At 45.6% G+C, this 16363-nt stretch overlaps 1 protein-coding gene across 1 annotated transcript; it reads right to left on the bottom strand.

Moving 5' to 3' along the window:
- Positions 1-871: 871 nt before the first annotated feature.
- LOC112902071 (UDP-glycosyltransferase 92A1-like) lies at positions 872-2837 on the bottom strand. The gene has a single exon (XM_025970982.1). It carries the CDS (start codon positions 2738-2740, stop codon positions 1217-1219), a length of 1524 nt encoding a protein of 507 aa, XP_025826767.1. The 5' UTR covers positions 2741-2837; the 3' UTR covers positions 872-1216.
- Positions 2838-16363: the final 13526 nt, after the last annotated feature.

The following is a 16363-nucleotide window of genomic DNA, read 5'->3' as shown; positions in this document are numbered from 1 at the left end:
CTGCACGTGTGGGGAAGTGTTGAAATATAAGTGAATTGCCTATCTTTCCTCATCAGTGGATTGGATTGGTGGATACATGCAACTCAATACTAACAAGTGATACATGCAACTCAATACTAACAAGTGCTAAAGTTTGGTACTCAATTTTAGTCTATCCAAACAAACTCTTATATTTATATTTATGATTGGAGGGGTATTTGTAACCGAAAATGCACCGCTGCTAAATTTTATCGTAAAAATTTTGAGGCATCAGAATTTCTACAGTAAACTTGAACTCGTATGGGCCTCGACCGTACTCCTTCCCAACCTTCTGAACACAAACCTTCTAGAATGGGTTGCGAAGGTTCAGGACATTTGGATTACAATGGTCTAATACTGTAATAACATAGGGAGCTTTTCCAGGTATCTTACTGGATGGCAGCTGATTGATCCTTTTCCATTCCAGCGGAGTGGTAAAAAAGTATGTTGATACGAAGACATATTGTATCAAATACCGAGCACATCACGTGCATCGCGCAAGTTGGTTGTATCGGGGAGCCCCACGAAGTCCAACAAACGTTCGCCCGGGAAGGATCTTGTCGGGGCAAGCGTACCTTGAATTTTTCTGCTCGGTTTCAGAACCCGGTCTTAGCGTTTTTTCCTCGGACAAGTCTTCGAAAAATTATAGCTGCCTCATCCGAACTTCAAATCGTACATTTTATATATACATTTCGATCATCTTGATGAGATTTACGCAACGGTGAAATCCAATTTATATTTTAACAAACTTACCCAAACCGGTCTCAAAGTTTTGCACACCGATCAGACAGTTTTCGCCGATCGTGCCAATTTTGAGAGTCAAACAATTAAGCTCGCCAAAGAAGCCGATGAGTTTGTTGGACAAGAACGGAGCACCAATGTTCGAGCAAAATCGTGCGGTGCCTGCACATTTCTACACCTAAATCTTGACAGATATCTAGCAAGAATTATCGTCTTTTTTTCTTAACCAACAAGGAAATTGACTGGAGGCCTCGATTCATCGTTGGTTCTCCTGAATACGTTGTCTAGAGATTTCAGAGCCGTCACGCTAGTCTCCTTTTGAATTACTTCCTGGGAATGAATCGACCGCAGGCCGCCATTTTTCATCATCTACAAGCTAGGTAGGACTTTGAAGACACGGAGTGCTCACTTCCTGTGGAATAATGACACTGTTCACCAAGGATTTGTATGCTCTGTTTCATTGCAGCTGCATCGCTCTCAAGAACTCGTGCAGCGCCATCCGCGACGACCCACCGTCCTCCGCCCACGCCTTGCTCAACACCTGCTGCGCCTCCTTGACCCGCCGCCGCATCGCCGCGGACTCCGCCGTGTCCCCCATCACCTTCTCGACGACCTCAGCCACCTTGGACCTATCCACGGCTGAGCTCTCGAGATTTCCCCGCGCCACCTCCACGCACACCCCCCATACTTCCTCCAGCGTCTTGACGTTATAGAACTGCTCGGCGGAGAGAGGCCAGCCCATCAGCGGCACGCCGTGCGTCAGGCTCTCCAACACGGAGTTCCACCCGCAGTGGCTCAGGAACGCCGCCGTGGCTCGGTGTGCGAGGATACGCAGCTGCGGCGCCCATCCACGGACCAGGAGGCCCCTGCTCCCCGCGCGCGCCCACGCCTCGAACCCGTCGGGCAGCCACTCGTCCCCGTTGGTGTCGAATCCCACCGGCGGCCGGATGGCCCAGACGAACGGCCGGCCGGTCGCGTCCAGCGCCGCGGCGAGATCCATCATCTGGTTCGCTCGGATCGTGTTCTGCGACCCGAACGAGATGTACAGCACGGACGACAGCTGCTGCGCGTCGAGCCACCGCACGACGCCGTCGTCGCTGTAGGTCTCCGTCTGAGAGACGGTGCGGACGAGGGGGCCGATAGGCCACACCGGGACCTTGCCAAGGGTGCGCCGCAGCATGGCCAGCCCCGTGGGCTCCAACTCCTCCACGGTGTTCGAGATCACCGCGTCCGTCAGGTACCCGCGCGGTAGGTGCCGGTGGTGGTACGCCGTCGGCCGACCCGCGCCGTGGAGAAAAACTGGCGATAGCTGCGACCGGTGGAGCACGACCTCCAGGTGCTCCGGCAGCCGGAGCGCGCCATCGGGGCCGAACGGCAGCGCCGGCATGTTCTTCCACAGCGCGTGCAGGATGGCCGTGCCGAACGCGCCGCACGAGGCGAAGAACGCGTGCGCGCACCCGCGGCGCCGCGCGACGTCCACCGTCCACGCGACGAACGTGTCGGCGACGATGCAGACGGTGGCGCTGGCATCCTCGCTCTCGCCAATCAGGCCCGAGACGTAGCCGTCGAAGGCGGGCTCGAGGGAGTCGAAGGCCTCGAAGAGCTTCATGAACTCGTGGAGCGGGAGGGAGCTGGTGGACTCGCAGCCCGCGGGAAGGCCGTGGTCCGCCGGCACGAACGGCAGCGCGTGGAGGCCGATCGAGGACGACTCTGCCGCGGCGGAGGAACTCAGCGCGGCGACGTTGCGCGGGGTGGACACAAGCGTCACGATGGCGTCAGGGAGCTCTCGGCGGAGGAGCCCGGCGAAGGCAAGGAAGCCGGCGAGATGGCCCTGCCCGGGGAAGGGGAATAGTACGACGTGCTTCTTTCGAGTGGTGGCCATGGATGTGTGCGGATGGGTGACAATGGCTGTGGTGTGATTATCGCTTGGCCACATGCGATGGGGGAAGGAAATGGATGACAAAGTTTTGTTCCCATCCATTCCTCCACCTGCTGCTGCAGCCTGCAGGAACCAAACAATCCCAAACTGTGACTTCCAAACGAAGCCAGACCATTTCCTATAGAGCGTAATGCACCAGAGCTCCATCGACTTGAAAGAGAGTGTTACTCAGGTGCATCAATTTCGAAATTGTATTTTTAGCCTATAAACTTATAATTTGTATCACTTAGGTCTATAATTCATTTTTAGATCCATAAATTTATAATTTATGTCACCTAGGTCCATACCCCGGTGCCCGCACGCTACTGGAGTTTCGCTTCGCCAGAAGGGTCAAATTTGAGCCCCGATTTCAAATCAAGTGCATAGGAAGAGGAGAGAGGAGGGATGAAAAACTTATCTTGAGATTATTGACATGAATTAGAATTCAAAAGGGGCCTTACAGAATGCCATTGATGAGTTCTGGAGTTTAGATCCAGATATGACCTCATAATATGGATGGAGAGGGGGTGATGGCATGGAAAAGGTGAAGGAGGTCACGGAGGGACTCAACAACATGTATACTGTGGTAGGGGATATTATATCTTCCGTGGTGTGGGCGGCCAGATATAACCTCATAATTTGGAGTTCGTAAACCTAAATAACACACTCTTACAAGTTGGTGGACTTCTGGTGCAATTTTACTCTTTCCTAAACCATTAGAAATCAATCCATGCATGTCAGTATGTCAATGTCACCCATATGTTTCTCTTCTCTTTTTGAGCAATGCAAACTACCACCACCCTCCATTGTCCACCCCAAGCTTCGGACCAGCACACAATTAAGCTTCAGACACTGCAAGGACAAGAAAAAGGCAGCAAGACTATAATCCGAACATTGTACCTTTTGAGTCGCAGTACACACGCTACTACACAGATTGATTTTCACCGTCCGCGTTAAACCTATTTTCACCACCAGCAATTATTCCAGCTCAATTTTCACAATTAAACTGCATTTCAGTGATTTAATATGGTTCACAAATGGCATTATGCATCACAGAACAAGAAACCATAAATGCTCATCAAATTTGCATAAAAGCATTACAAGTGGTGCATTAGAGATACGAGGACTGAAGCCATATAACCAAGATCGGAACAAGAATATATATGGTTCATACAGCACCGTGCATTTCTTTCAAGTAACAGTACATATTATGCTGTAGCAATGCATAAATCAGCTTTCAGCAGTACAAGACTCCCTAAGGCAAAGAAACGCTCCCAACACTTACACGCTGCAGCATGTACTTGAATCAAACCCAAGAGGAAGGTTTCTGCTTACTATGGGCTCTAAAAAAAATCAAGTGTAAGCAAAAGGTTTCCAGGAAAAGAAAGTTTATAGGCTTTTCATAAGTTGGACCATGCTAGACAGGGCACATAGTTCCATTGACTGGCAGGTCTGTCAGACCAAAAAAATGCTAACACTCTGTTTCATGTAAACAAAGGTGATTCAAAATAGAAATAGTAGAGAATTGTTGCAAAATAAAAATGCTAACACTAGTGTAACTTATTCTGTATTGAAAAAGCAAATCTCATAAATAAAACCACATCATAATTAAGACACAAACCTAACTGCACAGATACTCATGCATTACACATCTAAAGTTTTTATAAGCTTTTGTTTTACTTAAGTTGTAAATTTTAAGAGGTATTTCAAATTTCAACCTGCCTAGCACTACTACAGAAACGATCTTTCGTCCTTCTCATTTGTCCCGACCAGTTTTAAGCCCGGGACTAATCCGAGTTCAATGGCCGGGGCCTGTGGGGAGGGTGGACCGACATTTAGTCCCGGTTGGAGCACCCAACCAGGACTAAAAGTCCTTTATTTGTCATGGTTGGTAGCTCCATCTAGGACTAGAGGCCCACGGGCCTGTTGACACTGGATTTTGACAGTAAATCCGATGTAATCTAAAGTACGTAGATCACCAGCTACTAGCATGAATCGACAGGGATCACATGCGACGAGCGGGCATGCATGCCGATGATTCACAAGTTTGACTTGTTCGGATTTAATGATCATGCCGGAGTACAGGAGATTTATTTAAATATTGGCTTAGATTCATCGGATTGGTCAGGCAAGGTGATTAGAAGACAAGATTGAAGGAAAAGCCTCCACGTATAAATAAAAGTGATTAAATAAAGAAGGAAGGATACAGCATGTGTGTTTGTTTGCATTGCATGGGTCACGAGGGAACGGTCCGGGTTAATCACGCATGTGGATCGATCTTGGCACGGATGGATCGGAAAGAAGCTTAGTCGAGGAGGATTCTACATAAAGAAAATTAGAGTCCATGTATCTTAATATTAGCCTATTTAGATATTTCTTCTTTAGCAAGTTTGGTGACCGGCTAAGTTGTCTAGGGAATAAATATGTACCTCCGTCCATTGTGGAAGGGATCATCTCTCGATCAATACAACATAATTTATCTTTTCAATTTACCTTTTGGCTCTCACGCCAAACCCTAAGAGTACACTGCAGGAAATGTGCGTACTTCCGACGGCCCCGTTAACTTCCGACGGCTGCACTGCAGGCCGTAGGAGGTATATACTACTTCCAACGGCACTGCGTAGCCGTCGGAAGTTACAGTAGATTCCGACGGCTACTTCAGCGGCCGTCGGAAATAACAGTAACTTCCGACGGCAGGGGCTGAGCCGTCGGAAGTAAGCCAAACGCCGTTACTCGTTCGGCCGAACCCTAGCATACTACACGCGCCGCGCCGCAGCTCGCTTCACCTCTCGCGCGCCCCGCGCCCAGCCGCCGCACCCTGCCGCCCGCCGCTCCTCCCCGCCGCCCCGCCCTCGGCCGCTCCTCCCCGCCGCCCGCCGCTCCTCCACGCCGGCCGCCCGCCGCTCCTCCCCGCCGCTCCGCCCCTCGGCCTCTCCCACCCGCCGCCCGCCGCTCCTCCCCGCCGCCCCGCCGCCCGCCGCTCCTCCCCGCCGCCCGCCGCTCCTCCCCTCCGCACCCTGCCGCCCGCCGCTCCTCCCCGCCGCCCGCCGCTCCTCCCCGCCGCCCCGCCGCCCGCCGCTCCTCCCCGCCGCCCGCCGCTCCTCCCTCCGCACCCTGCCGCCCGCCGCTCCTCCCCGCCGCCCGCCGCTCCTCCCCGCCGCCCCGCCCCTCGCTCCTCCCCGCCGCCCCGCCCCTCGGCCTCTCCTCCCCGCCGCCCGCCGCTCCTCCCCGCCGCCCCGCCCCTCGGCCGCTCCTCCCCGCCGCCCGCCGCTCCTCCCCGCCGCTCCTCCCCGCCGCCACGCCCCTCTGCCGCTCCTCCCCGCCGCCCCGCCCCTCTGCCGCGCCTCCCCGCCGTGCTTCTCCCCGCCGGCCCGCCCCTAGCTCTGCCGCTCCTCCCCGCTGCGCTTCTCCCCGCCGCCGCCCGCCCTCCGCTCCTCGTCGCCGCCCCGCGCCCTCCGGTCGTCCCCGCCGCCCCGCGCCCCTGCCGCCCGCTGCCCTCCGGTCGTCCCCGCCGCCCCGCGCCCCTGCCGCTCGACCCCGCGCTCCTGCCGCTCGACCCCGCCGGCCCTGCCGCTCGATCCCGCCGCGCGCCCTTGCCGCTCGATCCCGCCGCGCGCCCCTGCCTCTCGACGCCGCCGCGCGCCCCTGCAGGTACCAGAATGAGTGTTACTTCAATTGTTGTTATGTAGTTTTAAAGATTATGTTTCTATTAGGTGCTTAGATATATTATATATGAACTTCCGAGGGCTATAAATGATTAGCGTATATAATTTGTTAACTTCGGACGGCTTGAGATGATTAGTTTATATAATATGTTAACTTCCGATGACCTTACGTGTTTAGATATATTTTACGTTAATTTCCGACGGCCATAGGTGACTAGAAGTATTCTATGTTGACTTTCGGCGACTTTAAATGATTAGCGTGTATAATATATTAATTTTTGACGGCTTACGACAATTAGTGTATACAATATGTTTAATTTGGATGATTAATGTAGTCTATGGAGAATCGTCGGTGGATGTACGAAGGTTGGGCTCAAGATGGAAAGCACACTAGTGAGTGGGTTAAGAAAACTAATGAATTTGTAAAGCAAGCGTTCGCTTTATCAAGTACCGGTCGAGATGTCAGGTGTCCATGCAACAAGTGTCGAAATTGCATCTGCCAAAGTGAGTTTGATTTGCAAATGCATATTTGTCGGCATGGATTTATGCCGAATTATGAGGTTTGGGTGCATCACGGCGAGGCAATTAGGAGAAATGCATCGGAAGTTCGACCTGATCATAGGGCGAATCATGATAGGATGCAGGAGATGCTTGACGATATACGACCGGATATATTTCACGAGGAACATGAGGAGATGGGTTCTGAATCTCAAGATCCACCTACTCCGGAGGTTGTAGAGTTTTTTAAGCTCCTCAAGGCTTCTGAAGAGCCATTGCATGAACACACAACAGTGACGGTTCTTGCTTTTGTGACTCGGCTTATGGCCATTAAGTCTAAATTTGCATTCTCAGTAAATTGCTACAAGGAGCTCTTGAAATTGATCAGTGATGTACTTCCAGCGAATCACAAGATGCCTAAGGATATGTACCAATCAAAGAAACTGCTCACTGGTCTCGGCATGGATTATCAAAAAATTGATGTTTGTGAAGATAATTGTATGTTGTTTTGGAGGGACACCGAAAAAGATAAAGTGTGCAAGTGCGGAAAATCGAGGTACATACAAGTAGTAAATGATGATGGTGATACAGTAACAACGGAGATAGCACGTAAGCAACTCCGTTATATGCCTCTCACACCACGTGTGAAACGGTTGTTCCTCTCAAGAAAGACAGCTCAACATATGAGATGGCACAAAGAAGGTCGTCGTGATAACCCTGGAACGATGACCCACCCGGCCGATAGTGATGCATGGAAGGCACTGGATGAATTTGACCCAACGTTTGCTAGTGACAATAGAAATGTCCGCATTGGGTTAGCAACAGATGGCTTCTCACCTTTTCATGTAAATGCATCAACTTATTCTTGTTGGCCCGTATTTGCTCTACCGTACAACCTTCCACCTGCTCTTTGCATGAAGTACGATTTTACTTTCCTATGCCTCATAATTCCAGGTCCTGATCATCCTGGAACAAAACTCAATGTTATGTTGAGGCCCTTAATTGAAGAGTTGAAAAAGTTATGGGATGGAGTTCCAGCATATGACTTTTACAAAGAGCAGAAATTCAATCTTCGAGTTGCATATTTGTGGTCGATCCATGATTTAATGGCTCGAAGTATCTTTGCTGGTTGGAGTTGTCATGGAATTTTGACATGTCCTATATGTGGTAAGGACACAGATTGTTTCCGTCTTAAATTTGGAGGAAAGATTTGTTACTTCGATTGTCATCGACGTTTCTTGCCAGCGAATCATCAGTTTAGGGCCCAGAAGAATGCTTTCAAGAAAGACACTATTGTCACAAAGGGGCCGCCGAAGCGTCTTAGCGGTACTGAAATTGCCGCTATGCTGGATGATTTGAAATTAAATAAAGATCGTGATGGTTATGAAGGTTTTGGAACTGAACATAATTGGACTCACATCTGTGGATTGTGGGAGCTTTCTTATGTCAAGGCCTTGCTTTTGATGCACAACATTGATGTCATGCATCAAGAACGTAATGTTGGTGAAAGTATTATAAGCACATGTATGGACTTCGCTGACAAAACGAAAGATAATTTGAAGGCCAGAAAGGATTTAGCAGAAATATGTGACCGACCAAGTCTGCATCTGACAGAAAGTGGTGGTAAGCCACGTGCTTCTTTTTGTTTGAAGCCTGAACAGAAGAAAGACGTTATGAGGTGGTTGAAAAATTTAAAATTTCCCAATGGTTATGCTGCGGGATTCAGGAGAGCAGTGAATGTGAAGACAGGAAAATTAAATGGTTTAAAAAGTCATGATTATCATATAATCATGGAAAGACTTCTTCCTGTAATGTTCCGTGGGTATTTGAATGATGATGTGTGGAAAGCTTTAGCTGAACTAAGCTTTTTTTATAGACAACTTTGTGCTAAAGAAATTACAAAAGAGATGATGGAGAAGTTGGAGAAAGAGATCCCGATACTTGTATGTAAGTTGGAAAAAAATTTTCCTCCTGGTTTCTTCAATCCAATGCAATATTTACTTGTCCATCTTCCGTATGAAGCTAAGATTGGGGGCCCTGTGCAATATAGATGGATGTATCATATTGAAAGGACATTAAAAAGGCTTTGTGCAATGGTTGGAAATAAAGGGAGAGTTGAGGGGTGCATCGCCGAAGAATTTAAGTACAAGGAGATAGCATCGTTCACAAGTGTATATTTTGCCGAGGAACATAATGTTAATGCTCCAACGATGCGGTACCATGTAAATGAAGATCGTCCCTGTTCAAATCTGGGAATTTTTCAGAATAAAGGCACGACCGTTGGTGCATCTACATCATATGATTTGTCTGAAACAAAGCGAAAGGCTGCTTTACACTACATGTATGCCAATATGCCGGAGATGCATCAATATTTCAAGTAAGAGTTAGTTGCCTATTTAGTTACTCATCTTATTTGTAGATTTTGCTTTACACTCACTATTTTGCTTTATCAGGATTTTTGATGATTTTATTTGGCCTTCCAAGCGTAAACGAACCACACAACAAATTGAAGCATCACGACGAAAGGGATTCAATGGAAAACCTAATTTCCTCACTTGGTTCCGTGAACATGTAAACACCGATAACACTCCGTATTAGTATGTCACATTTTGGTTATTTTATTAATATTTTTTGTTGGCAGTGCGAACAAAATAATGTACACGAGGATTTAAGACAACTATCTTACGGAATAGTGTCTGCCCGAAGCTATGGTCGATATGATGTCAATGGATTTCGTTTCCGTTCTACCAAATTTGAAGCTGATCATCCTCTAGCAGCCACATCAAATGTTGGGGTTCTCGCTAGAACTATGGACACAACTTATTATGGAATCATTAATGACATACTTGAGTTTGACTTTGCTGGTAACAAAAATCTCAAAGTAATATTTTTTGATTGTGATTGGTTTCATCCCAACACTGGTACAAGGGAGAACCGATTTGGTATGGTGGAAGTCAAGCATAGGGAACGATTACGTGGCTATGATACTTTTGTTCTTGCCCATCAAGTTGATCAAGTGTATTATGTGAAGTATCCATGTCCAATTTTTGAAGCTTGGTGGGTAGTATTCAGAGTGAAATCTCATCAACTACTTGTCCCTAGTGCTGCCGATTATCATGAAACTGAGTTAGGGGAGGGGGTTGATCAAATTTATCAAGATGATGAACTACCAAGCTTCTTTAATGTCGAGACAGAGATCTTGCAAGACTCTTTAGTTGCAGATCGTGATGATGTCGTAGTCATGACGAAAAGGAAACGAGTGTCCAGAAAGAAAAAAGTTACATGGCGTCCTTTGAGAAGAAGAAAGCCACATGATCCTGATTATGAATATGATTAATGTATTTATCTTGTACTTAATTTTATATTTTATATGTTTATTATCATGTATTAATATTAAGGTACTAACTTCTTTGTGTTGATTTTGTTGAACAGGATGTCATCAAGAAAGATCAAGAATATTGCAAAAGCTTTTTTGAGAACTGCAAGTGGGTCAAAGAAGGCGACATATGAAGAAACCTTATTTCAAGGTAGTACTTCAAGCTCAAGTCGGCGCAAACAGTTAATGCAACAGTTAACACAAGATCAGCCAGGTCGCATTGTTTGTTTCCAAAGAGCTGAGGTATAAATTCTAAATTACTGCAAACGTAGTTATATATAATAAATTAAATATTTCTTACTATTTTGCAGAATGAGGAGGAAGAGAGTGAGGAAGTGGAAATGGAAGAAGAACAGGGACAAGAAGAGGAAGGGGGACAAGAAGATGAAAGGGGAGGGGGACAGGGACAAGGAGAGGGAGGGGGACAAGAAGAGGAAAGAGGAGGGGGACAAGGAGAGGAAAATAACCTTAACGAGCAGTTTGTTGAGGGGGCAGGAGATGGGGAGGAAGAAGTGGTTGGGGGAAGAGCACCTCGGAAGAGGCATTGGAACATTCCTCCAAAAGTACCAGCTCAAGCTAACGATAGAACTACAATCCAACCAATTGGTGACAAGTAAGTGTATTTTGTCTTGATTGAAACTTCTTATTTCCTATAATTTCTAAATTATATTATTTTCTTGTAGGACTTGGCGTGATCTGGAATTTGATGGAACGGGTCACCGTACACAGGTCAACTCTATTATAGGTAGTCTGCAACGACTGCATTGGCCTGGGATGGTGACTTTGCCTGATGGACGGCGTAGACCTGCTACAGCATGGGAACACTATCGTCTTCATCGAGTTGTTGTTGAACCCGATCCTGAAAGAATAGTGATGCCTATTACTCAGGACGCTCAAGGAGCAGTGATTGCAGACTTTTGGGTATTATTCTTCTCCGCAATAGGATATGTCATCAAATAAGATGTTTTGTATGCTTATCTGTTTTTTTTTTATTTCAGGCTCGTCTAAAGCTGGCAAACAATGCCAATGTCGAACACGCTAAGAGGGTCTTTCACAACTGTGCTGCGGATGTTATGAGGGATACAATGTCCTATCTAAGAATTCAGGCCAATAATGAATATCTTTGGAATTCTGAAAGAAAACGACCAGAATCAAAGCGAGCATCGGGTGAAATTTACCTGACTGAGGAACAATATCATCAGGTACAATATTTTGTATGTTTTTATGATGTTATTATGTGATCACTTAATTGGAAAAGTGAAATCTGTGTTGTAGACGACAATTCCATCGTGGATGCAAACTCGTGAAGAGGGTTGGTATGGTTTGTGCCATTGGTGGGCTTCAGAGGAGTTCAAGTCAATTTCCATTAGAAACAGGAGATGTCGTGGAAAAAAAGTGTTGCACACCTACGGCGGCGATGAGCATATCCGTTTGGCGAAACGTATTGTAAGATTTCTTAACTGTATTTCTATGTAGAAAACTTGTTCAAACAAATAATTCTAACTTATAACTACAGGAACACAACACTGGTGTTGAGCCGAGTCCTGTCGAAGTTTTTGTTGCCGGTCACAAGGGCTCAAATCCGAGCAATCCTGATTTATTGTGTTCTCAGACACCTTCAGATCGTCTGGTGAGATCTATGTACTCTTCATTGAATTGCACTAGTTTTTTTCCTCTAATTCAATGATATATTTTGTGTGTAGATGGCTTATGGTCAAGAAATGGTCAATCGATATGGAGATAATTGTAATTGGAAAGAACAACCAATTGATCAAGAGGTTGTTTATGCTATTGGAGGTGGAAAAGCTCATGGACGGTAAGACTTTAACATACGTACTAAGCAAAGGATGATTATTGTAAACAACTTCACCCTCTTATTGTGTTGTAGGTACGGCATGTTAAATGGAGTCATTGACTCGAGCCAGGTCAGAGGTGCACGATCATCGCGGACATCCAGCAGTACGTCTCGTCGGGCCTCCGAGCGAGACTTGGAGTTTGATCGGCTGCAGGAAGCACTAAGACAGCAACAACTTTATGCAGAGAGTCAGAGACAATATCAAGCAACTCAAAATGAGTATTATGCAACTATGCTGAAACAACAACAGGAGTTCCTTCGAGTAAGTGTCAAGTGTTATTTCTTTATATTTTCATGATATTTTTCTATAAGAGCAATACTCAGTCCTACATTGAACTATTTGGCACATAGAACTTAATTAATACAAAAAGGACGATGGTTCTGACCGGACAACAAAAAAGAGCAAGTCCTACTAGATTTAATTCAGTCAGCAAAGCCAAAATGATGCAAAAGACCCATTTCAGTTGGAAAGATGACCTACCTGATCTTTAGCTATTATTTGTTAGCATGGTCTATATTAGGCAGGGTTGTTGCTATCTTTGGCAAGCCCTTTTGGGTTTAGGGAGGTGCGGCAGCACATGCATGTTGCCTTGTGCGCCCACTCCTTGTAGAAGCTATCAAAGTGGTTACCCCTCCTGTTTAATATATTTTAACCAGTAGGGGCTTGCCCCTCCTGTTTCTATCAAAAAAGAAAAATACATGAGCTAGTAACAAAACCATACGTGAGCCATTCTACCTAAGCAATCCTAACAAATCGAGGCTAACAACAAACTATAGATGATATCTGAACACCATGGCCGATCAAGCTGCTGATGTCCCAGTGTTCTTCTTGGCACGTCGACTGAAGGTCTGGCACAGTGGCACCACATAACACCTCATGCCAAGGCAGATATGGTTCTATGACGCTCAGCTCTATGGTGTATAATCATTTAAAAAACTAAAATTGTAAATGCAAAAAATTTGAACATAGACTCTAATGTTGTTTGTAGTATAGTTTTATCTTTTGCATACTTCATTTATTTCAAATATTTAGAGATAGAAAGGGCTCAACTAAAAATAGCATCCTTTATTCCCTGATTTCCCTTATAAAAACAAACTAACTCCTAAAATTAACATTGGAGCTTGCAAGGCATATCTGATCACATGAAAGTAGTTCAGTCAGAACTCTTAAAACATGGAGGTTATGCATTTTGCTATTTCAAGTTTTTCACTAAGCCACAGCTAGTATTGCCTAAAGATATGAAATAGAAGTTTATGAGAAAATTTATGGGTTCAAGTTTTGTATTTATTCAGAAGGATAGAGATGCTCAGTTCAAATTTTCAGAAGGAAACATACCAGCGAATAACTGTGAGGCCATGCAAATTTTCAGCAGTTATTGCAAAAAAGGATTTTAAGAAAGAAATGATGGATTTCTGAAATGATAGTTTTTTTGGCCAACTTCTAAAGGACAGCAAACTTACTAAAATTATTGATGTAAATGATATTACGGAGTTGTCTTTGTTAGGCGTTGGTTGAGACTTGAGACATCTGAATACTACTTTCGCTTTCAACATTCTTAGGACCAGTCTGAAGTTGCAGAACGAAGAGCTCCTTCTCAAAGATGGACAACTGTCATCATTTTAGGACAAAATATTAACTTGAGTTTTCATAATTAAATTTCGATAAAAGCAACAGAAGAAATGACTTCATATATCACTAACCTGGGGAAGAGTCTGAACGGCTGGACTATCAAAATTTTAGGACTTTGGGACCCATTGGGAATACACATGCAACATGAATTTTAGGACTTACTCACTGCACATTGCTAGTTTGTCGATCATTTGATACACCATTATATGGAAGTTCATGGCCGGTAGTTGATGTTGAAGCTTCAGCTCCATAATTGCAATAGAATTTGATATATTGATTTTTATTGGCAGCAAATAGCACAACAGCAAGGATTACCTGCACCTTCATTTGAAATGCCACCGCTGCCACCTCCACCTCCACCACCACAGTTTGTTTGGCCTGCTTGGCCCCCTTCGGTATGAAATTTGACTTTAAATACTTACTTTTATTTGATTGATACATTTAACAATTTTATTTGTGGTTTATAGGCGGTGAACACTCCTCCGGCAAGTATCCAAGCTCCAGGAGATGCAAATCAACTTGGAGAACAAATTGCAGCTCAACTTTTTGCAAGTCCAGGAACAGATGGTAGTTGCCACAACTCAAATCATCCAAGTGATCATATCCTGTAGTTTAGTTAAATTTTTATATCTTGTTCAACTTGAGATGGATGATGGATTGTGACTCTAAATTGTGGTTGGATTTTTTAGCTTTGTTTGTGGAATGTGACTGTTGGAATATTGAACTATCCTGTTTGGTTGAAATGATACAGCAGCCAGGGAGGGAGGCAGGTTACGGGTTAGATTAAGACAACTTCCGACGGCCAGCAGCGAGCCGTCGGAAGTAAAGGCTCCAACCGGTCCAGCCCACAGCCAGGAACTTCCGACGGCCAGAAAGGAGCCGTCGGAAGTAATGACTATTTCCGACGGCTAGATACGAGCCGTCGGAAATACGCGAGACGCCGTCAAGGCAGCCGTTTGAAGGATTGTGGGTCCCACTTTCGATTACTTCCGACGGCTTACAGCTGCAGCCGTCGGAAGTTATTATTTCCGACGGCTGCCGTCGGAAGTAACCTTTAACTCCGACGAGTATTTTCCGTCGGCTTTCTTCCGACGGTTTTCGGTCTAAGCCGTCGGAATTAGGTTATTTCCGACGGCTTTGGCCATTTTTCCGACGGCTTTGGCCGTAGGAAGCTGGCCGTTTTGCTGTAGTGGTAGGAGTAATGTAGCTACTCGACGTCTTCTTCGGTGAATAGAGCTGCATCGTCTCGACCTCCGGTTCGCTTGCAAGCATCGCCATCCTCAGGTGCTCTAGGCTTTGATTACCGGTGCATCGCTGTAATCTCGTCTAGCTCATCTACCAGTTATCGATTCCTATCATATCATGTAAGGCTGCATCGTTTGACCTCTTGCAAGATTTGATAGAGTCACAGTTATCATAGCCTTAATTAAGCTTGCATCGGCTGATATTCCTCTAATCTATCGTAGTTTGCTTTAATTAGCTTTTATCATGTTGAAATAGACTATAGATCATTTAATAGCCTGTTGCATCTTAATATCGGCTACCTCTCTAGTACTGTTGGGATCAAGTTCTATTGTGGATAGATCCATCAGCTTGTGAAGTTTAGATTAACCTCTTGCTGCCAGTGTTTCTAGATTGCAACTACTAGATGCATCGCTGTAGTTTCATCTAGAAATACTGGTGGTAACGTTAGTTTAAGCTTCATCGGTTTATGGCCCTAGTCATAGTGGGCAAGAACTCAACGGTGCTCCTTTTCCTATTGGCTTTCTAGCTGATAGCTTTCACGCTTTATTATCATCAATTGTGTGGATCTGGTTTGGACAACCGATGAGCCGCTGATGCTTATTAGGATGCTAGGATTGGCCTAGATCCATCGGCTTATATCTTTTGAATCTATTGCTTAGATGCAAATAACATATTGATTTCATTAATGAAAGCATCAGATTTGTTCTCATTAGCCGATAGTTTTTTATTCTTGGTCTTTACTGAGCTTTTACCGACCTCTTATCTCGTTGCATTTAGATTTATCGGCTAGTGGTTTTTAAGTCTATCGCCCTGCTGCCAGCGTTGTCTCGATTAGGTTCGATCCGACTGGGGTGACGCTAGATTAATCGTCATTAGCTTCCTGGTCCTATTTATAACAATTTATTTGTTCGGCGATGGGAGCATACATGCTTAATTATCGCATCGGCCATTGGTCGTCGGCTCTGTGTACTTCAATCTTATCATATAGCCGACAGATCTTCATATATGCTATTTATCCAAGTGTCGTATCGGCTAAGCATTGTGATTCTATTAAGTGACCATACACACCTTGTCAGTTGAATGGTTAAACTGACTGGCATGCCTTGCATCTACGCAAAGCTATTTTGGAGGTTGCGCTGGAGGAAAGCAAATCTCCCATATTCTTGTGTGGGTTCATGTAGGAAACTAATCACCTGTTTTTGCCCGTCAACACACTTTTGGCGGGTCCAGTGGGACACGAAGATATGCCATGCTTCCTAATCTCAGACATTCAGGAAAGATGTGCCAATAATTACTACGGGATAGTCGATAATATCTATCGACTTCATTGTGAGACCCGATATAAAAGCTCACATTTCCATTCAGCTAAACAAGCATCTGCGTCAGCTGTATCGAGTCAACAAGAATAGCTGATGCA

This window comes from Panicum hallii, chromosome 8 (assembly GCF_002211085.1).
Source record: "Panicum hallii strain FIL2 chromosome 8, PHallii_v3.1, whole genome shotgun sequence".
NCBI lineage: Eukaryota > Viridiplantae > Streptophyta > Magnoliopsida > Poales > Poaceae > Panicum > Panicum hallii.
Note: the sequence above shows the minus strand (reverse complement) of the source record. Positions and strands in the feature narration are given on the sequence as shown.